Source organism: Mobula birostris, chromosome 7 (assembly GCF_030028105.1).
Source record: "Mobula birostris isolate sMobBir1 chromosome 7, sMobBir1.hap1, whole genome shotgun sequence".
Classification (NCBI taxonomy): Eukaryota; Metazoa; Chordata; class Chondrichthyes; order Myliobatiformes; family Myliobatidae; genus Mobula; species Mobula birostris.
Genome location: NC_092376.1, coordinates 153520250 through 153547478, shown reverse-complemented (window position 1 = coordinate 153547478; position 27229 = coordinate 153520250). Strand labels below are relative to the sequence as shown.

Sequence of the window (27229 nt, the reverse complement as noted above, 5' to 3'; positions counted from 1 at the left end):
ACTGTGTAAAGAAGCTGGAGATGGAAATTGATGACCTTTGGCTAATTAGGGAAAGTGAGGAGGTGATAGATACTACCTATAGAGGGGTAGTGGATAGCACCCCTGTGACAGTCCCGCTCAGAAATCAATATATCGTTTTGGATACTGTTGAAGAGGCAGACCTGACAGAGGAGGACCACAGTGAACGAGACTCTGGCATTCTGCCCAGTGCCGAAATCAAGAGAGCAAGAAGAAATACGGTAGTTATAGGGGATTCCATCGCAAGGGGGACGGACAAGAGATTCTGCGAGCCGGACAAGGATACCCGGATGGTGTGTTGCCTCTGGTGCCAAGGTACGGGATGTCTCAGATCGAGTTCAGAGTATTCTGAGGAGAGAAGGTGAACAGCCGGAAGTCTTGGTACATGTTGGTACCAATGACATAGACAGAAAAAGACAGGAGGTCCTGAAGAAAGATTACTGGGAGCTAGGAAGAAAATTGAAAAGCCGGACCTCCAGAGTAATAATATCAGGATTGCTGCCTGAACTGCGCACTAGTGATGGTAAGAATAGCAGAATTAAGCGGATGAATGTGTGGCTAAGTAACTGGTGCAGGGGGCAGGGCTTCAAATTCTTGAATCATTGGGATCTATTTTGGGGAAGGAATGACTTATACAAAAAAGATGGATTACACCTGAACCCAAAAGGTACTAATATCCTGGTGGGATTGTTTAATATAGCTGTTAGGGAGGTTTAAACTAAGTTGGCAAGGGGAAGGAAACCAAGGTGTTAGGGTCGAGGAAGAGGAAAATAGAAATAAGTCAAAAATACTGTGCAGCAAAGATGGCAAGAAGGACAGGCCGGTGAATACACAGGATAAATTGCTGCAAAATAGAAATATAGCAAAATCGGCAGCAGATACTGATCTAAGTGTACTGTACTTAAATACACGCAGCATTAGAAATAAAGTGAATGACCTTGCTGCACAGCTGCAGGTTAAAAGATATGACATTGTGGCCATCATCGAGTCATGGCTAAATGATGGATGTGATTGGGAGCTGAATATCCCAGGATACACAGTGTACAGGAAAGATAGGAAGGTAGGTAAATGGGGCGGCGTGGCCCTGATGGTAAGTAACGATATCAAATCAATAGAAAGAAGGGACATAGGATCAGAAGAGGTAGAATCCTTATGGGTCGAGTTAAGAAATGGCAAGGGTAAAAAGACACTAATAGCAGTTATATACAGGCCTCCAAACAGCAGCCGGGATGTGGACTACAAGTTGCAGCTGGAAATAGAAAAAGCATGTCAGAAGGAAAATGTCAAGATAATTACGGGGGATTTTAATATGAAAGTGGATTGGGAAAGTCAGGATGGTAATGGATCTCAGGAGAGGGAGTTTGTAGAATGCCTACAGGATGGCTTTTTGGAGCAGCTTGTCCATAAGCCCACCAGGGGACCGGCTGTTTTGGATTGGGTGCTGTGTAACGAACCTGAGGCGATTAGGGAGCTGGAGGTAATGGAACCCCTTGGAAGTAGTGATCATAATATGATTAAATTCAGTTTCAAATCTGAAAAGGAGAAGCTGGTATCAGATGTATCGATATTTCAGTGGAACAGGGGAAATTACAGTGTTATGAGAGAGGAACTGGCCCAAGTCGATTGGAAAAGTAAGCTAAATGGAGGGATGGCAGAGCAGATTTGGATGAAATTCCTACAAGAAATTAGGAAAATGCAGGAAAAATATATTCCAAGAAAAAAGAAAATCATGAATGGAAAAATGGCACAAATGTGGCTAACAAGAGAGGTTAAGGCAAAAATAAAAGCAAAAGAAACGGCGTACAAGGAAGCAAAAATTAGTGAGGAAAATGAGGACTGGAAGACTTTTAAAAACTTACAGAAAGAAACTAAGAAAGTCATTAGGAAAGAAAAGATGAATTATGAAAGGAAGTTGGCAACTAACATAAAAAAGGATACTAAGAGTTTTTTTAAATATATGAAGAGTAAAAGAGTGACAAGGGTAGATACGAGACCGATTGAAAATGATGCTGGAGAAATTATAATGGATAACAAAGAGCTGGCAGAGGAACTGAATGAGTATTTTGCATCAGTCTTCACAGTGGAAGACATGAGCAATATACCTGATAGCCAGTAGTATTAGGGAATAGAATTAGGTACAGTCAAGATTACTAGAGAGAAATTGCTTGGGAAGCTAAGTGGACTAGGAATAGATAAGTCTCCCAGTCCGGATGAGGTGCACCCAAGGGTTCTGAAGGAGGTGGCTTTGGAGATTGTGGAAGCATTGGAAATGATCTTCCAGGAATCAATAGACTCTGGCATGGTTCCGGAGGACTGGAAGGTCACAAATGTAGTTCCACTATTTAAGAAAGGAAGGAGGCAGCAAAAAGAAAATTACAGACCTATTAGTCTGACATCAGTAGTTGGAAAGATATTGCAGTCAATCCTCAAGGACGAGATTATGAAATACCTCGAGGTGCATGACAAGATAGGCCGAAGCCAGCATGGTTTCATGAAGGGAAGATCCTGCCTCACCAACCTATTGGAATTTTTTGAGGTAATCTTGAATAAGATTGACAAGGGAGAGGCTGTGGATGTTGTGTATTTGGATTTTCAAAAGGCCTTCGATAAGGTGCCGCATATGAGGCTGCTTAATAAGATGAGAGCCCATGGAATTATAGGAAAGATATTGAAATGGGTGGAGCATTGGCTGATAGGCAGAAAGCAAAGGGTGGGAATAAAGGGATCCTATTCTGATTGGTTGCCAGTTACTAGTGGCATTCCGCAGGAGTCGGTGTTGGGGCCGCTTCTTTTTATGATGTATATCGATGATTTGGATTATGGATTAAATGGTTTTGTGGGTAAGTTTGCGGATGACACCAAGATAGGTGGAGGAGCAGGAAATGTTGAAGAAACGGAAAGGTTGCAAAGAGACTTAGTCAGATTGGGAGAGTGGGCAAAGAAATGGCAGATGAGATACAACGTTGACAAATGTACGGTTGTACATTTTGGAAGAAGAAATAATCGGGCAGATTATTATTTAGATGGGGAGAAAATTCAAAAATCGGAAGTGCAAAGGAACTTGGGGGTCCTCGTGCAGGATACCCTAAAAGTTGACCACCAAGTTGGATTGGCAGTAAGGAAAGCGAATGCTATGTTGGCATTCATTTCAAGAGGAATAGTGTATAAGAGTAAGGAGGTGTTGATGAGGCTCTATGATGCATTAGTGAGACCTCATTTGGAATACTGTGTGCAGTTTTGGGCCCCCTACCTTAGAAGGGATGTACTGATGTTGGAGAGAGTTCAGAGAAGATTTACGAGGATGATTCTTGGAATGCAGGGGCTAACATATGAGGAGCATTTGTCGGCTCTTGGACTGTATTCATTAGAGTATAGAAGAATGAGAGGGAATCTCATAGAAACATTTCGGATGTTGAAAAGGTTGGACAGAGTAGATGTGGAAAGGTTGTTTCCCTTGGTGGGTGAGTCCAGGACAAGAGGCCATAGTCTTAGAAATAGAGGGTACCCAGTTAAAACAGAGATGAGGAGAAAGTTTTTTAGCCAGAGGGTCGTGGATTTGTGGAATTCATTGCCACATACAGCTGTGGAGGCCCGATCATTGAGGGTGTTTAAGGAGGAGATTGACTGGTATCTAATTAGTCAGGGTATCGAGGGATATGGTGAAAAAGCCGGAAATTGGAACTAGATGGGTGAATAGCTTAGCTCATGGGGGAGCTGCGGAGCAGACTCGATGGGCCGAATGGCCTACTTCTGCTCCTTTGTCTTGTGATCTTGTGAAATTTATGTTTGGGTGGATGTTGTGATTGAGGAGGGAGGAATTTTGAATTGTTGAAGAGAGTCATGTAGATGAGGTAAGTATTCAAGTTAAAGAAGACTTACCTCAAGTAGCTTAAACATGATAATACTTAATACTAGTTTTTCCTGAAAATGACTCGGAGTGTATGGACTTTCATTTGATTTCACCATGCAGAGGTAAACCACAAACTAATAAATGGCAACATTTACATCTATTCAAACAACTGCGTTGGATAAAAGATTATTCAAAAACTTTGCATTTGGGTTTAAAGGTTTTCGAAGGTTATATGAGGGAAAGTACAGATAGCGAAATATATTCTCTGGCCTGAAAACGGAAGAAAAGACATCAAACCCCAACATGCCAATTGGCAACAAGAAGGAGTGGTCGAAAACACAGAAAACTGAAGGAGCCCAATATGAACTACAGTTAGTCTGAACTACAATCAACAGTCCAACCCATAAATCTCAGAATTTCAATAACATCCTCCAACAGCATGAAGGAGAATAACCATCGAACACAGCAGGCTTCCGAGGAGAGTGGCTGCTTGACCACTCACTCTCCTCTGCATTCGCCTTGATGTTTCAATCTTCCTCAGCGTTTTCATTGGCGAGAAATGGAGTTGATCATGGCCCCGATCATGGTCTCTGAGCTTCTTCTCCTCGAGGTAGCTTGTCCTCGCGCTCCACTCCTGGAATTTTCACGGAGACAGCAGAGCACTAGATCATTCAATCAATCTCCAAACTGTACATCACAGGCTTCAACAACTCCGAAAACACATTTAAGATAAAAAGAAGGTGTAGAAGACATAGAAAAAGTGAAATAAGTAGTTCCACGGACTATCTGAAATTTGTCGCCCAAGGAATCATTATTTGCTGGTGCCATCTTGACTGGAAGTCAAGAATTGATCTGTGTGGACGGTATGCAAGCTGGAGTGGCACAAAAACCTTGGTACCTGTGATAATCAACTAAATGACCAAGTTCACAATGATAGTGACTTCCAGAGCAGTCCAGGCCAAGACTAGCTGCACAGCAGTCCTTTTCTCTCATGATCCTCTAACACCTCACCTTATTGTTGGACCACATTTTGTTCCTTTGGCTTATGCAGTATACAATCCCCCCCCCCCACAAAAAAAAACACAATAGAGGCAAGATAAAGAGACGCAGGAAGGACCCTAGTACCCAAGCTTTCTCATCCTATTTCTTCCTGTGTCTGTACTGTTTCAGAGACTGCAGATCCAGAATCGGCCTTTACAGTCACCAACAATCGTGCCATCGCTCCTGAAGACTATTCTTCCCTCCTGATCTTCACAAGTAAAGAACCAGCCATCATCATCATCATCATATCATTAGAATATAATAGCAAATTTGTCATGTTGAGACTTTATAAAGCACTGGTGAGGCCTCACTTGGAGTATTGTGAGCAGGTTTGGGCCCCTTATCTTAGAAACGATGTGCTGAAAAGGGAGAATGTTCAAAGATGTTCATGAAAATGATTCCAGGATTGAATAGCCTGTCATATGAAGAGTGTTTGATGGGTCTAGGCCTGTATTCACTGGAATTCAGAAGAATGAGGGGTGACCTCATTGAAACCTATCAAATACTGAAAGGCCTTGACAGAATAGATGTAAAGAGGATGTTTCCTTTGGTGGGAAAGTCTAACAGTTGAGGACAGAGCCTCAGTATAGAGGGGTGTCCCTTTAGAACAATGAGCAATAATTTTTTTAGCCATAGAGTAGTGAATCTGTGGAATTTTTTGTCATAGGCAACTGTGGAGGCCAAGTCCTTATGTATATTTAACCTGTGGGTTGATAGATTCTTGATTGGTCAGGGCATGAAGAGATACCATAAGGCCATAAGACCATAAGGTATAAGAACAGAATTAGGTCACATGGCCCATTGACTCTGCTCCACCATTTTAACATGGCTGATCCAATTTTCCTCTCAGCCCCAATCTCCTGCCTTCACCCTGAATCCCTTCATGCCCTGACCAATCAAGAATAAGAACCTAGAACATAGAACATAGAAATCTTCAGCACTTTGCAGGCCCCTCAGCCCACAATGTTGTGCTGGCCATGTAACCTACTCTTGAAACTACCTAGAATTACTCTACCACATAGCCCTCTATTTTTCTAAGCTCCATGTATCTACCTAAGAGGCTCTTAAAAGACCCTATTGTATCCAGCTCCACCCCAGTCCCCAGCGGTGCATTCCACGCATCCACCACTTTCTGTGTGGAAAAATTTACCCCTGACATCCTGTCTGTATCTACTTCCAAACAACCTTAAAACTATGCCCCCTCATGTTAGCCATTTCAGCCCTGGGAAAAAGCCTCTGGCTATCCACACGATCAATGCTTCTCATCATCTTATACATCGCTATCAGGTGACCTCTCATCCTCCATCACTCCAAGGAGAAAAGACCAAGTTCACTCAACCTATTCTCATAAGGCACACTCTCCAATCCAGACAGCAGCCTTGTAAATCTCCTCTGCACTCTCTCTATATTATCCACATCCTTCTTGTAGTGAAGTGACCAGAACTGTACACAGTACTCCCAAGTGGGGTCTGACTAAGATCTTTTATAGGAGGGGAGGGAACATTGACTCAGACCATGAGAGGCCTGCATCGGGCATTTTCATACCTTACAAGGTGCAGATTGGAAGTCTGTGTGGGGCATCATTCCTCGCACAGACACTAGAGAAATGTGTGGTAAGTGCCTTGCTCAAGGACACAAACATGCTGCCACAGCTGAGGCTCAAACTAGCGACCTTCAGATCATTATATAGCTGTAACACTACCTCACAGCTCTTGAACTCAATCCCATGGTTGATGAATGCCAACACACCATACGCCTTCTCAACAACGCTGTCAGCTTTGAGTGTCCTATGGACACAGACCCCAAGATCTCTCAGATCCTCCACACTGCCAAGAGTATTACCATTAATACTATATTCTGTCTTTATATTTGATCTACCAAAATTAACCTCTTCATAATTATCTCAGTTGAACTTCATCTGCCGCTCTTCAGCCCAGTTCTGCATCCTATTGATATCCCACTGTAACCTCTGACAATATTCCAGACTATTCACAACACCCCCAACCTTTGTGTCATCTGCAAACTTACTAACCCACCCTTCTATTTTCTCATCCATTTATAAAAATCACAAAGAGGAGGTGTCCCACAACAGATCCCAGTGGAACGCGCTGGTCACCGACCTCCATGCAGAATACAAACCATCTACAACTACAGCCTTCTGCGGGCAAGCCAATTCTGGATCCACAAAACATGGTCTCCTTGGATCCCATACCTCCTTACTTTCTGAGTGAACCTTGCATGGGGAATCTTGCCAAATGCCTTACTGAAATCTATATACACTACATCCACTGCTCTACCTTATCAATGTGCTTTGTTACATGTTCAAAGGATTCAATCAGGCTCATAAGGTATTGACCTGCCCTTGACAAAACCATGGTGACTATTCCTAATCATATCATGCCTCTCTAAATGCTCATAAATCCTGCCTCTCAGGATCTTCTCCAACAACTTGCCCACCACTGAAGTAAGGCCCACTGGTCTATCATTTCCAGCCTTCTCCCCGAATCCCTTCATGCCCTGACCAATCAAGAATAAGAACATAGAACATAGAAATCTACAGCACATCACAGGCCCTTCAGCCCACAATGTTGTGCCGACCATGTAACCTACTCCCTTTCTTGAACAAGAGAACTGCATTTGAACCCTCCAATCCTCCAGTACTTATCCCATCCCTATTGATGGTGAAAAGATCATTGCCAGAGGCTCAGCAATCTCCTCCCTCACTTCCCACAGTAGCCTGGGGTATATTTTGTCTTGTCTCAGTGACTTATCTAACTTAATGCTTTTGAAAAGCTCCATCACATCCTCTTTCATAATGTCTATATGCTCAATCTTTTCAGTACCCTGTAAGTCATCCTCACAATTGCCAAGGTCCTTTTCCCTGGTGAATACTGAATCAAAGTAATTATTACCTCTGCTACCTCCTCCGACTCCATATACACATTTCCACTATCCCACCTGATTGGTCCTATTCTCACACGGCTAGTCCACTTGCTCTTCACATACTTGTAGAATGCCTTGGGTTTTCCTTAATCCTGCTTGCCAAGGCCTTCCCGTGGCCCCTTCTAGCTCTCCTAAATTCATTCTAAGTTCCTTCCTGGCAACTTTGTAATGTTCTAGAACTCTATCAGTACCTAGTTCCTTGAACCTTTCATAAGCTTTTCTTTTCTTCTTAACTAGATTTTCCACATCCTTTGTACACCGTGGTTCTTTTGCCCTACCATTCTTTCCCTACCTATGCAGAGCACCATGCAAATGTTCCCTGAACATTTGCCATGTTTCTACTACGCATTTCCCTGAGAACACCTACTCCCAATTTATGCTCCCAAGTTCCTGCCTAATAGCATCATAATTCCCCCTACCCCAATTAAATGTTTTCCCAAATTGTCTGCTCCTAACCCTCTCCAGCCCTATGGTAAGGAGATAGAGTTGTGATCACTACCTCCAAAATGCTCTCCCACTGAGAGATCTGACACCTAACCAGGTTCATTTCTTAATACCAGATCGAATACAGCCTCTCCTCTAATTGGCTTATCTACACATTGTGTCAGGAAGCCTTCCTAAACACACCTAACAAACTCCCCTCCATCTAAACCCCTTGCTCTAAGGAGATGCCAGTCAATGTTCGGAAAGTAAAAATTCACCCATCACAACAACCTATTATTATTGCACCATTCCAGAATCTGCCTCCCTGTCTGCTCCTCAATGTCCCTATTACTATTGGGAGGTCGGTCTTTAAAAAACACACAGTAGAGTTATTGCCCCCTTCCTGTTTCTGACTTCCACCCACGCTGACTCAGTAGATAATCCCTCCATGACTTCCTTCTTTTCTACAGCCATGATACTATCCTTGATTAGCAATGCCACACCCCCACCTATTTTGCCTCCCTCCCTGTCCTTTTTGAAACATCTAAAGCCTGGCACACTCAGCAGCCATTCCTGTCCCTGAGACATCCAAGTCTCTGTAATGGTCACAATGTCATAGTTCCAGGTATTATTCCAGTCTCTAAATTCATCCGCCTTGTTTATAATTCTCCTTGTAACCTCTCAAACCATCTGGCTGAGTGCATCTTTGCTCTATCATCTGCCTATCCTTCCTCACAAATTCCCTACAAGCTGTCTCTACTTGTGCTCCAACTGCCCCATTATCTGCCTCTTCTCTTTGGTTCCCATCCCCTGGCAAATTTAGTTTAAACTTCCCCACCAGGATATTGTTCCCTTGGGATTCAAGTGCAACCTGTCCTTTTTGTGCAGGTCACACCTGCCCCAGAAGAGGTCCCTATGATCCAGAAATCTAAATCCCTGCCACTACTCCAATTCTTCAGCCACAAATTTATCCATCACCTCATTCTATTCCTATACTCACTGTCACATAGCACAGGTAGCAATCCTGAGATTACTACCCTTGAGGTCCTGCTTCTCAACTTCCTTCCTAACTCACTGTATTCTGCTTTCAGGACCTCCTCCCTTTTCCTCTCTATGTCATTGGTACCAATATGTACCATGACCGCTGGCTGCTTACTCTCCCATTTCCGGATATTGTGGACTTGTTCAGAAACATCACAAACCCTAGCGCCTGGGAGGCAAACTACCATCCGTGTTTCTTTTTCGCACCCACAGAATCGCCTATCTATCCCCCTAACTATAGAGTCCCCTATTACTGCTGCTATCCTCTTCCATTCCCTACCCTTCTGAGCCACAGGGCCAGAGTCAGTGCCAGAGGAATGGCCACTGTTGCTTCCTCCGGGTAGGTTGTCCACCCCAACAGTACACAAAATGGAGTACTTATTGTTACATGGGACAGCCACAGTGCTGCTCTCCAGTACCTGATGCTCTCCCTTCCCTCGCCCAACAGTCACCTACTTAGCTGCCTCCTGTGGCCCCAGTGTGACTACCTGCCTGTAGCTCCTATCAATCACCTCTTCACTTTCCCTAACAAACCGCAGGTTTTGAGCTGCAGCTCCAGTTCCCTAACCTGGTCTCTAAAGGGCTACAGTTCAATGCACTTGACACAGATGTGGCCATCAGGGAGGCTGGAAATCTCCCAGGTATCTCACATCTCACACCCACAGCAGAAAATTGGCCTTGCAGTCATAACCACTATTCTTAAATTAATGGAAAAAAAGAGATACGAAAGTAATGCTTTCTTATGTCGCCTAGGCCCCTCTTCGACGAAGCCCCAATGACCAAAGCCCTGCTACTCTGACTCACGCTCCTTTGACAACCGCTGTGCTGGGCAGTGAGTGTCTCCACTTTATCCCAGAATCTTCTCAGCGGCTTTGTGCAATGCTGAGCTACTGTGTCTGCACACTTTTCCCAATCAAATCTCCCACTGAAAAAAACTACTCGCTTTTTAAATCTTTTCAGCGGCCTTGTGTGATGACGAGCTACCGCGTCGGTGCACTTCTCGCAGTCAAATAAAGGGAGAAGAAAGGGGATTGGAGCTGAGATGAAAATTGGATCAGCCATGATGAAATGGCAGAGCAGACCCGATGAGCCAAATGGCCTAATTTTGCTCCTATATCCTATGGTCTTATGGTCTTATTTCAGTTTGTGTTTCACCTCCACATTGTGAAATCAAAGGGAAGTCCTTATACTTCCAGTCATCTTGCAGAAAAATTGATAGCAAGTAATATAAAGTTTAAACAGCTTCAGAAATGACACAGTTCAACAGCAGGGTACAAAATTGCATTTAATTTTGCTGTAGTTTTAATAAACCTTGTTTTCTCTATGGGAGCTGTTACACAGAAGACAGAATTGATCTCCTAGCATGGAGATTACAGTAGAATATGGAGTCATCTGCTTTCCTTTTATTCCCGGTTTTTCTTTTAAACCAGTCAGTACACAATGCTGAAACTGGTAACAAAAGCTGAATCAAGTATTCAGTCAAAAGAGTATTAGCCTAAATTTATTTTAAGCGGATTATGAAAATAGTACTATGCAGTTGTGAATCCTTTGCAAATCATTCTGTTGCTGAGCTTACGTTCTGCAGGACTTTATCAATGAATCATCCCAAAATAATGAAACTATCTAAGAGCACTTCACAGAGTTACCAAAGCTTGTAAATTAACTATTTTTGAGGAGCTTTCCTCGTAGAGCAGTGTATTAAAAATCAAAAGCCATTTTAAGGTGAAATATTTGTCCAAATTTTTATTGTGAAATTATTTTTTTCTCTTCTTGTCTTCAGAACCTTGGCAAAAATAACAGGCGAGATCCTGTGGTGAGTGAAGTAACAAACTTGCTTTATTTTTCAGAGCATATTCATAACTTAGGGAACAATGACATGAAATGGTCAACACTAACTACCAGCACTGATGAGCGCAATGTGTTCATCTCTGGAATTCAGAATTAATTTGTATCCTCTATTACTTGTACTTCTGCTGGGTCTATTCATTTCTATTTCTTTTTCATTCAGCCTCCACGACCTGAAGATCTATCGATTGTCTGTTTTACCAGTGGAACAACGGGTATGTATTGCTTAGAATTATTTAATGTCTCTGAACACTGTTATGAACTTGGTTTTCCTTTCCCACAGCCCATGTTTACCTTTGAAGGAAAGGTGATCACAACCAACTAGCTCAAAGAACAATAATGTTTTAGGTATAAATCAATAAATAATTTAATTTGTGTAGTGTCTTTCTCAACCCCTCCACTTTACCCTTGGAATGGTTCTTGATGCATGTAGTAGGTGTGGTACATTAGTTCAAGTTCAATTGTCATTCAATCACACTTATGTATACAGCTAAATGAAACAACATTCCTCAGGGTCAAGGTGCAAAACACAGTACATATCATCACACACAGCACATAGATACGATGGCAAATATAGTCACAAAATAATATTAGCACAAGTCTCTCAGTGACATGGCCTGAAGTCTGATGGTGCGTGGGATGTTGTCGCTTCTGCAAATACAAGCATGCAGCACCCCGCGCCGGGTTAACGGCAGTTGGGGCGATCCAGTTTATCTTCCAGAGAGCAAACATTGGAGAGGAGCACCAATGGGAAAGCCGGCCGGCAGAGACCAGCCCACAACCCAGCACAGATTCCATTGCGCCTGACGTGCCTCTGTCCTCTCCTACATCACCTCCGGTGCTTCCACCCCTGGGGTGACGCCGCAGCATGAAGGCCAGGTCCACACAACAACCTAGACCGCGTAGCTCCCCCCCTATCGGTCTCACCAATGAACTGGACTTGCAGTACTCAGGGTCTCATGATCACTAGAAGATTGTTTGAGACAAACACTTAAGCCATTTGTTGGACCCAGAGAGGCCACTGTGACCAAACGTGCCGCCATCTTACCGGAAACAATTATTGGTTACGTTTGTGGGTCTACATCCAGAAGCAAGGTGCGTGAGTTCAAATCCGTCACTGCAACTGTGGAATTAAGTTCATGATTACTAATTATATCTGAAGTTAAAGAACCTATCAGTAATGATACCTGTGAACCCACAGTATGTGTCATTAAAAACCCATCTGACTTACTCATGCCCTCTGCAAAAGAAACCTATTACCTCACCTTGTGTATCCTGTGTGGAACACAGCCAGTCCCACTAAAGTGTTTGAGTATTAACTGCTTCCTCAGTGCTAACAGTTAAGTTTGAGGAACCGTACCTCGTGAATTATAAAGAAAAAGCAATGCTCAGCATGTGTGCATAGCCATTTCCCACAAACAGTAATGAGAGTAAGTGGACAGCGAATCTATCTGGTAAAAATACTCAGTAGCTGTTTTCCTTCTCACAAATGCAGCCTGACCAGCTGTGTATTTCCAGTATTTTCTGTCTTTATTTTAGATTTCCAGCATCTGCAGTTCTTTTTATTTTCAAAAACTGGCTGGTGGTTATGGTTGCTGGCGATTATCAACTGAATCATCTGATCAGTATTTTTTTCATCTAAACCCTTGACGCTGTCAGTGTGTGGTAGGCAGACAGGGCCTTGTGTCAGGAGGGTGGACTCAGTGTGCAGCTCATGATGAGCGTCAGGAATGTGGACTAGGTCAGCTGCTGGAGCAGACTGTCATGTGCGTGGGCTGGATTTGAGCCTGGAGCCGGGGTTCAGGAATGTGGGTTGGTTTGTGGCTGCACCCTCAGCTGGCAATATGCATAAAGTGCAGATGGGTTTAGTGTTTGATATCAGGTGAGGGGGAATAAAGACCTTTAATAGATTAGCTCTACTTGGCTCAAAGTGCTTCGAAACATACAGTGAAATGCATTGTCTGCATCAAAATCAAATCAATGGGGATAGTGCTGAGCAGCCTGCACGTGCTGCCATGCTTCCGGCACCACGTCACTTGCCCACAACGCAATGACCCTAACCGCATGCTGTGGAATGTGAGAGAAAAACAGAGCACACAGAGGACAGCCACGCAATCGCAGTGAGAATGTACAAAACCCTTACACGCAGCGGCAGAAATTAGACTGTCCTTACAGTCAGCGGCAGACTGGCACTGTAAAAACATTACGCTAACCGCAACACTACTGCCAAGGGCTTCTATACCAAAACCTACGCATGTATTTATATGAGAGTGAGTGATTGCATTAATACCGGGTGGTATAGAGTGCTGTACATGCCCATCTTTTTGCATGAGCATTAATGCTATGCAAGAGATGTTGGTCTCAGTCACATTGGCTCGCCATGCTACTGGGTCACGACCTTGTTCTGCAAAACCTATGTGGTACTTCGTGTATTCTGACTACCCCACATTACCCAGATTAGGTGGTTTCCACACCACAATAGGATGTTTTGCACTTGTATTGACAGGACCTCACCGATAATCACCTAAAATCACTCTGATGTCAAAGCTCAAAAATTCAAGACACTTTAACATTGACATGACTGCACACAGCGAGAAAAATTGAGCAGCAAATGGCTAGAGCAAACTAGAGGAAATTGTATTATGGAATAAGATTCATCGTGAAGAATAAGCCAGTCCAGTATCTCATCTCTAACAAACATTATCATCAGTGAAAATCTAAACATTGTGAATATTTTTTCTGGTTTCTATTTCCCTTCTACAAGTCAGAAATAAGGCTTTCTTTCAATGATATACTAAGAATCCTAAAGATGCAACAGATCTTAAATAAAATACTTTTGCATATGTTACAGAAATTTTTGAGTCCAGAATCTTGATTTCTTTTAATGTGTATCTATTTTACTGAAAACTTTTAACTTTCAAAACTTTCAAAACATTTGAATGGTTATCAAGGGGGAATCATTTTCTTTTGGAAACTAAGTGATGCAGTACAGATAAACATTAATATCAAATAGGACACGTACCAAGTTTGTTAAGATACTATCGGTTTAGATTAGTTCATTTGTATGCAATCAGTTCTTAGAAATTAAGGATCCAATTTTCCAGATTCACACATGTGCAATAATTGCTGACAATTTGAAACACTTGAAAATCGAGTCTGCTAAAAAAAACTATTGTCTAATAATTATATAGGCATATATTCATGGATATAATTTAAATGTTTTCATGGCAATATGGTTATAGACAATTGAGCATCTAAACAAATTATAATAGTTGCATAATTATTCACCACCTTTGCCATGTTATCAAGTTCAGGTTCAAAAAGAAAAGGAAGTGGGTGCTTGTGATGCTGAATCCCTGTGCCCATAGCAAGTTATGAGTTTGAGATCTTCTGGGCATGTTTAAGGAAAGTAATCAGAAGTCTTCAAGTTATCATTTATTACAGTTGGTATATTTCACCATGATTTTCGCCTGAAAGTGAATTCCACACATCGGGCAGTTAGTCAATCAAACTGCCATATGACCATAAGACATAAGGGCAGAATTAGGCCATTTGGCCCATTGTCGTCTCTATCATTTGACATGGCTGACATATTATCCCTCTCAACCCCGATCCCCTGCCTTTTCCTGATAGCCTTTTATGCCCTTACTAATCAAGAATCTATCAACATCTGCTTTAAGTATACCCGATGACTTAGCCTCCATAGCCATTTGTCACAACGAATTCCATAGATTCACTGCCATCTAGCTGAAGAAATTCCTCCTCGTCTCTGTTCTAATGGGACACATATCACAGGAAGAGTATCCCATATTATAGAAGGTATACCCCAAATAGTTACACTATTAAATTGTATATTTAACACTTGCAATCAAGGAACTTGGAAGCATAAATTAAGAACAGATGCTCCCAAGGAAATGTACAGCAGAAATGTGGCAAATGTTCAGGGGATATTTGCATGGCATTTTGCATAGGTACGTTCCAATGAGACAGAGAAAGGATGGTAGGGTACAGGAACCGTGGTGTACAAAGGCAGTTGAAAATCTAGTCAAGAAAAGAAAAGCTTACAAAAGGTTCAAAAAACTAGGTAATGATAGAGATCTAGAAAATGATAAGGCTAGCAGGAAAGAGCTTAAGAATGAAATTAGGAAAGCCAGAAGGGGCCATGAGAAGGCCTTGGCAAGCAGGATTAAGGAAAACCCCAAGGCATTCTACGAGTATGTGAAGAGCAAGAGGATAAGGTGTGAGAGAATAGGACCAATCAAGTGTGACAGTGGAAAAGTGTGTCTGGAACCGGAGGAGGTAGCAAAGGTACTTAATGAATACTCTGCTTCAGTACTCACCACGGAAAAGGACCTTGGTGATTGTAGGGATGACTTACAGCAGACTGAAAAGCTTGAACATATAGACATTAAGAAAGAGGATGTGCTGGAACTTTTGGAAAGCATCAAGTTGGATAAATCACCGGGACTGGATGAGATATACCCCAGGCTACTATGGGAGGCAAGGGAAAAGATTGCCGAGCCTCTGGCAATGATATTTGCATCATCAATGGGGACGGGAGAGGTTCCAGAGGATTGGAGGGTTGTAGGTGTTGTTCCCTTATTCAAGAAAGGGAGTAGAGATAGCCCAGGAAATAATAGGCCAGTGAGTCTTACTTCAGTGGTTGGTAAGAGGCAAGATTTATGAACATTTGGAGAGGCATAATATGATTAGGAATAGTCAGCATGGATTTGTCAAATGCAGGTCATGCCTTACTAGCCTGATTGAATTTTTTGAGGATGTGACTGAACACATTGATGAAGGCAGAGCAGTAGATGTAGTGTACATAGATTTCAGTAAGGCATTTGATAAGGTACCCCATGCAAGGCTTATTGAGAAAGTAAGGAGGCATGGGATCCAAGGGGACATTGCTTTGTGGATCCAGAAATGCCTTGCACACAGAAGGCAAAGAGTGGTTGTAGACGGGTCACATTCTGCATGGAGGTTGTTGACCAGTGGTGTGCCTCAGTGATATTTTCTGGGACCCCTTCTCTTCGTGATTTTTATAAATGACCTGAATGAAGAAGTGGAGGGATAGGTTAGTAAATTTGCTGATGACACAGAGGTTGGAGGTGTTGTGGATAGTGTGGAGGGCTATCAGAAGTTACAGCAGGACATTGATAGGATGCAAAACTGGGCTGAGAAGTGGCACATGGAGTTCAACCCAGAAAAGCGTGAGATGGTTCATTTTGGTAGGTCAAGTATGATGGCAGAATATAGTATTAATGGTAAGACTCTTGGCAGTGTGGAGGAGTAGAGGGATCTTGGGGTCCAAGTCAATTGGACACTCAAAGTTGCTGCGCAGATTGACTGTGTGAGTAAGAAGGCACACAGTGTATTGGCCTTCACCAATCATGGGATTGAGTTCAAGAGCCGAGAGGTAATGTTGCAGCTATATAGGACCCTGGTCGGATCCCAATTGGAGTACTGTGCTCAGTTCCAGTCATCTCACTACAGGAAGGGTGTGGAAACTATAGGAAGGGTGCAGAGGAGATTTACAAGGATGTTGCCTGGATTGGCAAGCATGCCTTATGAGAATAGGTTGAGTGAACTCGGCCTTTTCTCCTTGGAGCGGCAGGAGATGAGTGGTGACCTGATAGAGGTCAATAAGATGATGAGAGGCATTGATCGTATGGATAGTCAGAGGCTTTTTCCCAGGGCTGAAATGGCGAATATGAGAGGACACAGTGCTATGGCGCTTAGAAGTAGGTACAGAGGAGATGTCAGAGGTAAGTTTTTTACACAGAGAGTGGTGAGTGCGTGGAATGCACTGCCAGCATCAGTGGTGGAGGCAGATGCAATAGGGTCTTTTAAAAGCCTCCTGGATAGGTACATGGAGCTTAGAAAAATAGGGGGCTATGGATAACCCAAGGTAATTTCTAAAGTAGGTGCATCTTTGGCACAGCATTGTGGGCTGAAGGGCCTGTATTGTGCTGTAGGTTTTTTCTATTTTTTCTATGATTACTTTCTATTCCCTGTAGTTTTCAATCTGAAAGATTTATTTAAATATTTTTGTGGTGTTACTTTGGACAAACAAATTGATGAGAAGTTGGTAGGAAACCTGCTTTACAAGGCTAAATCAAGTACTGTATAGCGACCGGGTAAGCAGGTAGGTTTAACAGAGAAATTATGCGGATGAGTTCTGGGATATGTAAGGTGGTATACAGATCAATATAGTCAGATAATCCTATTTGGGGGGGAGGGGGAGATGCAGTTCCTGCAGGTTGTCGATAGTCTTAATAGATTCGGTTTATCTTTCCTGCCAACTAAAAACAAGGTGAGTGCCATTTGTAATTTTTCAATTTGAAGAGCTGTCTTTTTGTTGTTAAATCAAGAGGCTTTGAAGAATGTGGTGACTAAAGCCTCTACAATTTCTCACCGCTTTAATACAATGGCGAAGAAATCATCAGTTCCTGTACAATTTTCTTTAGAGTCAATATTCCTGAGGCATTGTAGAAGGCTGTTCAGTGCATGTTCATGTCAGCCAGAAAGGCCTCAGTTTCAAATTAACACTTACAAAATGCTGGAGGAGCTCAGTAGGTGAGGTAACATCTATGAAAATGAATAGATAATGGACATTTCAGGCCAAGACCCTTGTTCAGGACAGTTTCAAATTGTTCTTATTGCATGATTCTACTTCTCACTTTTTAAAAATTGCTTTGTATTGTGTTGATTATATTAATTGGTTTGACAATGTATGTTTCTTTTCAGGAAATCCCAAAGGGGCTATGCTCACACATGGGAATGTGGTGGCTGATTTTTCAGGCTTTTTGAAAGTTACAGAGGTGAATATAAACATGAAGAACTGTTTGGCTGCAGATAGAATAACCACATAAAACTTATTTTCAATCCTAATTACTCTTATAAAATTAAAGTTATGAAAAGTGTGCAAGAAAATGTAAGTAACCTTGGGATAAATTTGTAAATATATTAAATTTTAATTATTGAATAGAAATCTTTTATGTAAGTTTGGCCATGGTATCACTTTCAAAACTTTTCATTAGATTTGAACATGTATATTTTCTATGGTGTGAATATGCTGAATTTGTCTTGTTAATTAGGAAGGACTGATGATTTAGTTAGACAGTTCATCTTGATAAAATTGCAACAGTGAGATTAAGAAATGCAACTGTAGAAAAGTAACAGTTATTAACCATCCATTCTTGCTTAGAAAAACTGTAGTTCATTACTACCTTGGAGTCCTTGTAGTGAAAATCCTTCGATGATATTGATACATTGGGGAATCTGAGATTTTGATCCAACAGCAATGATAATGCCTGCTGACGTTCAGGGACAAGCACAGAGGTGGAAAGGAATCTCAAACCTTAATTGATCTTCAGCAATTTTCATGTACCTCCCTTTAGATGTGGACAGATCTGTAGGAATGGGAGTCAGGATGTACCATTGAACACTACAGGGTGTAGGAAGGAAAAAATATCTTGCGCACAGAACTAGCTCAGAACTTCCTTTTGGGATTAAGAATCAAATATTCGTTGAAAATCTAATCTGTTGGGAAAATAATCTTCTTCTGCCTTCTCCTGTTGGGTAAACTCCCTTCACTGCTATTCTTTTTTCACTGATGTTCACTGATAAGTGATACAAAAGGTTCAAAGGTTCAAAAGTCAAATTTAATGTCGGAGCGATGTATACAATGTACATCCTGAAATGCTTTTTCGACAAATACATTGGATGTTTGAGTTATAAAAGTTGTCTGCAAAACTGCAAACCCCAATAAGCTTTTAATATCCTCATGTTTAATTCATGTATTAAATCTGTTTCATCACAAGCAAGTTCAATATCCATTTCCCATCTGTAATTACCCTTGAGAAGAGCAGCGTTATTTTACTGCAGTCCGTGTGTTAAAGTGTTCCAACAGTGCTGCTAGATAAAGAGTTCCTGGAATTTGACCCCCAATGATGATGTGAAGCATTTCTAATAAAGATGACTTGTATTCTTGAGACTTTGTTTAGGGTAAATTGGGTTTATTGCCACATCTACTGAGGTACAGAGAAAACTTTGTTTTGATGCATACTCGTGTGATTATAGACTTGACTTTCCAAGTAATAGAGATATTGTTTGGGAGTGCTTGGCAAGTTGCTGTGGTGCATATTGTACCTAGTACGCTCTGCAACCATGCAACGCTGGCAATGGAGGGAATGACTGTTTAAATCTAATTCGTATGAATGTCACATTTTTGTGAAGGTAATCTGTAACAGCTTTAATATCTTTTCAGTAGATGTTCTAATAATACATTCCAGCTAGTGCTATGAAGTTAGCAGAACACATTTTAAACTCCCAGACTCTGATTTTATTTCCTATCATTATTAGTGAATGTAGAGTACAAGACTTTGTCTAAGGCTACGTCCACACTAGACCAGATAATTTTGAAAACGCTGGTTTCGCGTAAAAACAATAGGCGTCCACAACAGGCATTTTTGAAAATACCTCCGTCCACATTAAAATGGATATTTGGGTGAATCTCCTCCTATTGGGCATGCGCAGGACACATCTACAGAAAGCAAGCGAAGACGAAACAGTATACTCGTTGCGCGTTTGTCTAGTTACAGACTAGAAGAACTTAAAAGGAAGTTGCCAAACGATGGACAGCTGTTGGCTCTCACGCAGGAGGACTTAAAACTGAAAAAACAAATACTGGAGCGTATGGAGGCAACCAACAGGGAGTTCACGGACAGTATGACCCGGCTGATGACGAACATTGAAAAACTGACTAACTCTGTTGCAGAGGGATTTGCAATAATGAGGAATATGATGGCTCCCCCCCCCCCAGTACTTTTCACCGCCACAATACCAGCCTCACAGCCACTACAATAGCTACACATACGGACACACAGACTCCCGGGTGGCCCCACCAACATCTTCCCCACTCCCACAAAGGGGTCAGCCTGGAAACATTTCCTACAGCCATAGTCTCTTCACCAACGAAAGAGATGACAGGTTTTTTTCAAACCTCCGGTTACCCCGTACACCTTACAATGCCCGACTGGCATTTTCAGATTTAAACACTCTGGAGAGCGTTTTAGAAAAGCTCCGTTTTCGGGAGAGGAAAACACCATTTCAGTGTGGACGGAGGGTCAAAACGAAGAGAAACAGCAAATTTCACTTTTGCCCAGTAACAAGCCTTATTACATTTAGTTGTAGCTGTTGTCTCTTTCATCAGTGAGGAGATTATGGCTGTAGGAAATGTTTCTGGACAAACGCACACCAGGTCTTTCAATTGGCAATTTCCTTTTAAGCTTTTCTAGTCTGTAACTGGACAAACGCACACCAAGTATACCGTTTCCTCTTTGCTTATTTACTGTGTGTCCTGCGCATGCCCAGTAGGAGGAGATTCGCCCAAATACCCGTTTTAATGTGGACGAAGGTATTTTCAAAAATGCCCGGTGTGGACGCCTATCGTTTTTACGCAAAACCGCATTTTCAAAATTATCCGGTCTAGTGTCCGTGTAGCCTTAGAGTGCCACTCACAGGAAGGGGAGATCAAAAGGCATTAACACCTTTCAGCTATTTAGTCCCTTGCAGACTAGACCTTTCTAACCATCTCAGCCAAGCTGCTGAATGGAGAAGAGAAAATGAATAGTAGATGGAAATCCTATGATAATTTCACCAGATAGTTCAGAGTGCAACAGAAGATGCGTGTAAAAGCAGATCATAAATTCATGATTTAAAAGGCATTATTGTTGACTGGAAATATTTCCAATGTATAATTAGTTTGCTTGTGGTAAATGTAAAATCAAATCAGTTATGTTACTACACTCAGTACAATTAATGGATGAGATCATCAAAGAAGGATTAAAGCTGAAAACTACTTATTGTGTCTTATGGTATAATGACCAAGGTTATGGAACAATCTCGCAGGAAATATGATTAATAATCAGCATGAGGAAACTTGAAAGGGAAGAATTTTTGAGGCAGATGTATGACAGCATTTTTCATCAGAAAACTTACATAGAAAGCTGGTAGTAAAATATTTTTGTTACAGGTTCTCACTCAGACAATTACAGTGTGTTGTCTCATTCAGTAATCAAATTAGTATTAACCATGGTTCTTGTAATTCTTTTCCAGTTGTACTTTGAGAAAAATGGCGCGAAATATTTCTTCTACTTTAACCTTCAGTCATTTCCTCCTGTTTAATGCTTAATCAGTATTAAACGTAATCAGCTATTCTTGGAGGCAATTAATAGAACAGAAAACTGCTAATTAGCTGATAATATGTGAACCAAAAAAAACGGGACAGGAATACAGCACCTGCACAAAAGAAAATGAACAATGAACTGTAGCAAATACTTTGAAAAGAGCAATAAACTGATAATTTTAGATATTCTATGAGTTCCAAATTGCCATCAAGATTAAGTAGCATTGCGAAGGACTAAAACTATTAGATTTCTTAATGGTACAGTTACTTCCTGCTGAATGTATGGAGAGACCCACTTTCAGCCTCAGTATTATCAATAATACCGCTTTTTAATTCGGCAAACTGAACATACGTGCAGTTGCAGGGAAGTTTCGCAACAGTTCCAGATTAAAGGAATTGTGCATATATTCATAAATCCTTGAAAGTAGTTGAGCACATGGACAAAATGTACAGCAGTGCAGGTATGCCATTCAGAAAATTACAAAAAAAATTGGCTATACCATTTCCAGTAAAATCTGAGTCCTGCTGTATATTTGTTCATAGGTGGTTAAGCAGGGGCTGTAACTCTCTGATACCTCTCATAGTCCAAGAATTTGATATAGGCAATTAGCATAAACCATTCATTCCCAGCGTATTGAGAAAAAGAGAATTGTTACTTAAAGCTGTGTACTTTGTTGTAAATTCAGATAGTTTGATCTTCTGATACAATGTAGAATTGAGACATGACTATTGGTTCAGCATCTAGGTAATTTTTGCTTCAAAAATAAAATCTTCCACACTGATGATATAGATCGGCTTGTAGTGTATACTAATTGATCGTTTTGTATGTTGTTTCATTACTTTACTCTTAAAGGGGCTATGTCACAAAAGTGTTCCTAACATTTTGCTGCTTTGATTCCTATGACAAAATCCACTGGCAATTTAGTGAAGAGTTGATTTGTTGCATTAGGAGCGACTGAGAAAGTGGAAGAGAGAAGTCTTATCAGTGGCATTGAGCCTTCATGAAATCATATAGCATTTGATTGTAGCACATTGTGTGGCAAATTATCAAGTTGGTTACACAGAGCTTTTGTCCAGCTTAAAGCAAATCACAATTTGACAGTCATTTGCCCCTTATCAGTTATCTAGGAGCATTTCCTATGAACAGCCCTTGTGCTGAAGATAAGGTAGTCTGTATGAAGAAAGCCTCAAAACTGGAGAACATTTTTAGAAGAGGCAAAATACTGAAGATACTATAAATATGAAATAAAAATAGAAAATGCTAGGAACACTTAGTAAATTAGGTAGTATTTATGGAGAGAGATGGTCAATATTTCAAGTGTGATGACCCTTATCAGAACTAAATTGGTTTTGAGGAACTCACCAGGCCAGGCAGCATCTATGGGAAAGAGTAAAGAGTCAACGTTTGGGGCTGAGACATCTCAGCAGGACCTCATGAAGGGTCTCAGCCCAAGACGTCGACTGTACTCTTTTCCATAGATGTTGTCTGGCCTGCGGAGTTCCTCCAGCATTTTGTGTGTGTTGCTTGGATTTCCAGCACCTGCAGATTTTCTCATGTAAGTTGGTTATCTATTGAGATATAGATTTTGGGATCTGAGAATAGCACAATTTTGTAAAGTGTAGCAACTTCCTCTGTACACTCTGTGAGATGACAAAGCTCCTTTAATTCATACCCGTTTCTTCTGGTGCCATTTCTTTTCTTTTGTAACCTTCTCTTTGTCTCTCTGTCAGTGTATTCTCCTCTCTGTCTCACATTCCCTCATACCTTCTGCAGAAAGTGATCTTTCCAAGACAGGATGATGTCCTTATTTCCTTCTTGCCTCTGGCTCACATGTTTGAGAGAGTTATCCAGGTAAGAGTCAGTCTCACCAGGCTTGTGCCATTTATTCTATTTTACAGAGCCAATGGTTACCTACATCTGAAGATGCACATATTTCCTACTTGCCATTAGCACACATGTTTGAAAGAATGGTACAGGTAAGAAGGATGAAGGCAGCACAGTAACATCTACCAATGTTCATCGCACTGAAAATATACACACCTATGTTCTTCTCTTTTTTGCTCATCCTTTTGGTGAAGCCTTACTAAGAACAAAATAGATTTGTATCCATACTTACTTGCTAACCATAATAGTAATATTTCATACCTAAAGGTAATCATAACCATCTTATTGCAAACCTTTCTACTTCCATCCAAGTTTCATCAATTACACTATCAAAATGACAGTAGTTGCAATGCAATCCTAAGACACTATTTTGGCGTGGACTGTGACATGTTGCTTTGAGTTAATGCATCATATGCAAAATAATTCATTTTTTCTCAAATATCATGACAGTATAGTTTAGTGTGCTTATTAGGCAGCTTAGCTTAAAGGAGATCCCTTTACCCTACCTAATAACATACTTACAAAATTTCAAGACTTTAAATTACCCACAATAGTATCTTTAACACAAGCCTTGCTCCATTACTTGAGCAAGCATTCTCAAATGTTCTTGATTCTCTCTGTACTGATAATATGAAGTCGGCCTTTACCCTGCTATCTTTTCCTATCTTATCTGGAAGTTTTTTTAGGGTATACTTTCTCTTTTGCTGCCACCTTCAGAGATCCTTGGCTTATACCTCCAAAGAGCATTAAGCTCTGGACAGGCCATTTGATCCATATTGTTCTGCCGATATCCTTGCCAATTTATACTAACTGTCCTCTGCCTGTGTATCATCCAAATCTATACAATCCCTTCATATTCATTTTTCCATTTGAAAACCTCTTTAGCTTCACCAGTTACTTCATTACACTACTATGCCTGGTATCCCACTAAAAGCATGTCCTCTGGTGCTTGATATTTCTACCCTGGGATAAAAAAATTCTAACTGTTTCACCTATATACATAATATGTTCCTTCTCCACCTATAGAGGATACACACACACACACACATATTTTTTTTTAATTATTTATTTATTTATTTATTTATTTGCACACACAAACATTTGTGTATGTATATATATAGCGAGAGAGAGAGAGGAGCGAGAGATAAATATATATATATATACACCTCTCATAAATCTTTTCATGAAAGTGAGAGTAAGATGTTCCTAAAAACATTTTAATGCACCAAGGTTTTACTGCTCTTTAATAATAACGTGCCCGACCATCCATTGTGTATGTCCAATGTTCCATCCTTGTTAGTCCTCCCAAAGTACCTCACTTCATACTTGCCAAGATAAAATTCCACCTGTTATTGTTCTCCTCATGGTGCCAACTGATCAATATTATCCCGTAGCCTACAACTATCCACTCACTATTAATAATACCACCTATTTTTATGTCATCTGCAGACTTACTAATTGTATCACCTACTTTCATACCTAAATCCTTAATGTATATAAGACATAGTAAGGGCCCCAGCACTGATCTCTGTGGTAAGTCGGATTTTCTCAGGTTATCAGAAAGAATCCTCATTCTCAAGGTTATTCTGAAGCTACAATTTCAGGTTACCCGTGCATACCAAAAGTAAGTGTTTCACCCATCAACTATCTCCAGTATGATGCAGTTCTCCTTGCAAATGTCTTCTTCCATTTCACCTTTATATAAATTTCTGTGCCCTAATATTAAATTAGTTTTGATAATATTGAGGTCATTCATTGGATAACTTGAAGCACATAAATACTGTGACAGTAAAGAACCTTTGTGTCTACTTTAAATAATTATGATTCTATGTTCTTTCAGTCTGTAGTTATATGCCATGGAGGCAGGATTGGTTTCTTCCAAGGTGACATTAGGCTCCTCTCTGACGATATGAAGGCTCTTCATCCAACAATTTTTCCCGTAGTTCCAAGACTACTAAACAGAATGTATGACAAGGTTAGCAGTATTTTGTGTAATAATGCATAATTTAGTAGTAAACGTGCATGCAGTACAATTTAATCCAATTGCAGTCATATAATGCCTTAGAAAAATTATGACTTACTAAAATTAAAAAATTATAATTTCCATGCATTGTTAACTACTTAACAATGCATGGAAATATCTCTAACGGGTTTTATCTTTGTGTATAAAAGAATTTAGGCTGATCGAAGGAGCGGGGAGGAGAGGAACAAAAGGAAGGTAACTGGTCTGTGGCAATGCAGGAGAGATTAAATGGCAAAGAGAATAATAATGCAAGATGACAAAATCTAGTGGAGGCATAAATGTCAATGACATAGGGGATAGAGAGAACATGGTGGGGAATGCTGATATTCTAAGACGTCTTGATATCAAGATTGAGGTGATGTCGGGTCTTCTGGAGAGCATCAAAGTGGATAAATCCCAAATGCCTGATGGGGCCTATCTCAGTTTATTCAATGTTGTTCCGCTAAGAAAGGGAGCAGGGACAAAGCAGGAAGTTATAGGCTGATGAACCATACTTAATTAGAAAAATTTTGGAGAAGACTATCAGGGATAGAATCTATTTCCCCATCTGGAAAGGCATAATTTATTAAGGATACTCGAAGTGGCTTTGTGTGGGTGAAGCTATGTCGTACAAACAATAGAGTTTAGTGAGGAGGTGACAAAGATGATTGATGAGGTTAGGGAAGTAGATATTAGACTGTATACATGGATTTCAGCGAGGCTTTCAACAAGCACATTCATGGTAGGTTGATTTGAAAGATTGAGGCACATAGGGTCCACAGAGACTTGGTAAATTATATCCAGAGCAACACTAACAGCACGCTGGAGGAACTCAGCAGGTCGGGCAGCATCAGTGGAAACGATGAGTTGACATTACGGGCCGGAACCTTTCATCAGGACTGAACAAAGAAGGAGGGGGAAGGATTTGAAGAATGCTTGTATATTCAGTTGAAAGACCAGTAATTTGAAAGACAAAGGGGTGGGGGAGGGGAAGCAGGGACGTCATAGGCAGGAAAACAATGGGTAGTAGAAGAAGGAGGCGGAACAATGAGGGAGGTGATAGGCAGCTGGGGGAGGGAGTAGAGTGAAATAGGGATAGCGGAAGGGAGGGGGAGGGAATTACTGGAAGTTGGAGAATTCTATGTTCATACCAAGGGGCTGGAGACTACCTAAACGGTATATGAGGTGTTGCTCCTCCAACCTGAGTTTAGCCTCATCATGGCAGTAGAGGAGGCCATGTATGGACATATCTGAATGGGAATGGGAAGCAGAGCTGAAGTGGGTGGCTACCGGGAGATCCTGTCTGTTGTGGCGGATGGAGTGGAGGTGCTCGACGAAGCAGTCCCCCAATCTGCATCGGGTTTCACCGATGTAGAGGAGTCCACACCGGGAGCACCGGATGCAATAGATGACCCCAACAGACTCACAAGTGAAGTGTTGCCTCACCTGGAAGGACTGTTTGGGGCCCTGAATGGTGTCAAGAGAGGAGGTGTAGGGAATTGTATCCAGAATTGGCTTGGCAACAGAAGATAGAGGGTCTGGTGGAGGGGTATTATTCCAACTGGAGATCTGTGAGCAGTAGTGGGACCTCTGTTTGTGTAATATCAAAATGATTTGGATGAAAATGGCTGTGTGCTGATCAGTAAACTTTCAAATGATACAAGGTGGCAGAGTCGTGGATGGTGAGGAAGGTTGTCAAAGGATTCATCTGGAAACAAACTAGTTGAAAATGTGAGCAAGAAGATGCAGACAGAGTTTAATACAGACATGTATGAGGTGTTGCACTTTGGGAGGTCAAACATAAGAAGAACATATAGAGTAAATGGCAGAAGTCCTGAGCATATTTACGTACAGAAGGACTTTGAGGTGTAAGTTCTTAGATCCTGAAAAGCAACAACACAAGTAGACAAGGTTGTAAAAAAGGCATACAGCATGCTTGCCTTCAGTTATTGGGGTGCTGTACATTAAAAGCTGAGAATTTGTGTTGCA

The 27229-nt window shown here is 41.2% G+C and overlaps 1 protein-coding gene across 9 annotated transcripts in view; it reads left to right on the top strand.

The window, feature by feature from the left end:
- LOC140200515 (long-chain-fatty-acid--CoA ligase 6-like) overlaps window positions 1-27229 on the top strand; it is a 94000-nt gene that overhangs the window by 39516 nt on the left and 27255 nt on the right. For 8 of the 9 annotated variants that reach the window (XR_011886647.1, XM_072263969.1, XM_072263974.1 and 5 more), the window contains 5 exons: window positions 11097-11129; window positions 11325-11376; window positions 17912-17985; window positions 23253-23330; window positions 25079-25213. Coding sequence is in view for 8 of the 9 variants with exons in the window: in XM_072263969.1 (XP_072120070.1) it covers window positions 11097-11129; window positions 11325-11376; window positions 17912-17985; window positions 23253-23330; window positions 25079-25213 (372 nt within the window). In the remaining variant the exon portion in view is untranslated. Of the gene's footprint in view, window positions 1-11096; window positions 11130-11324; window positions 11377-17911; window positions 17986-23127; window positions 23206-23252; window positions 23331-25078; window positions 25214-27229 lie in introns of all 9 variants that reach the window. The other variant, XM_072263976.1, reaches the window with a different exon arrangement.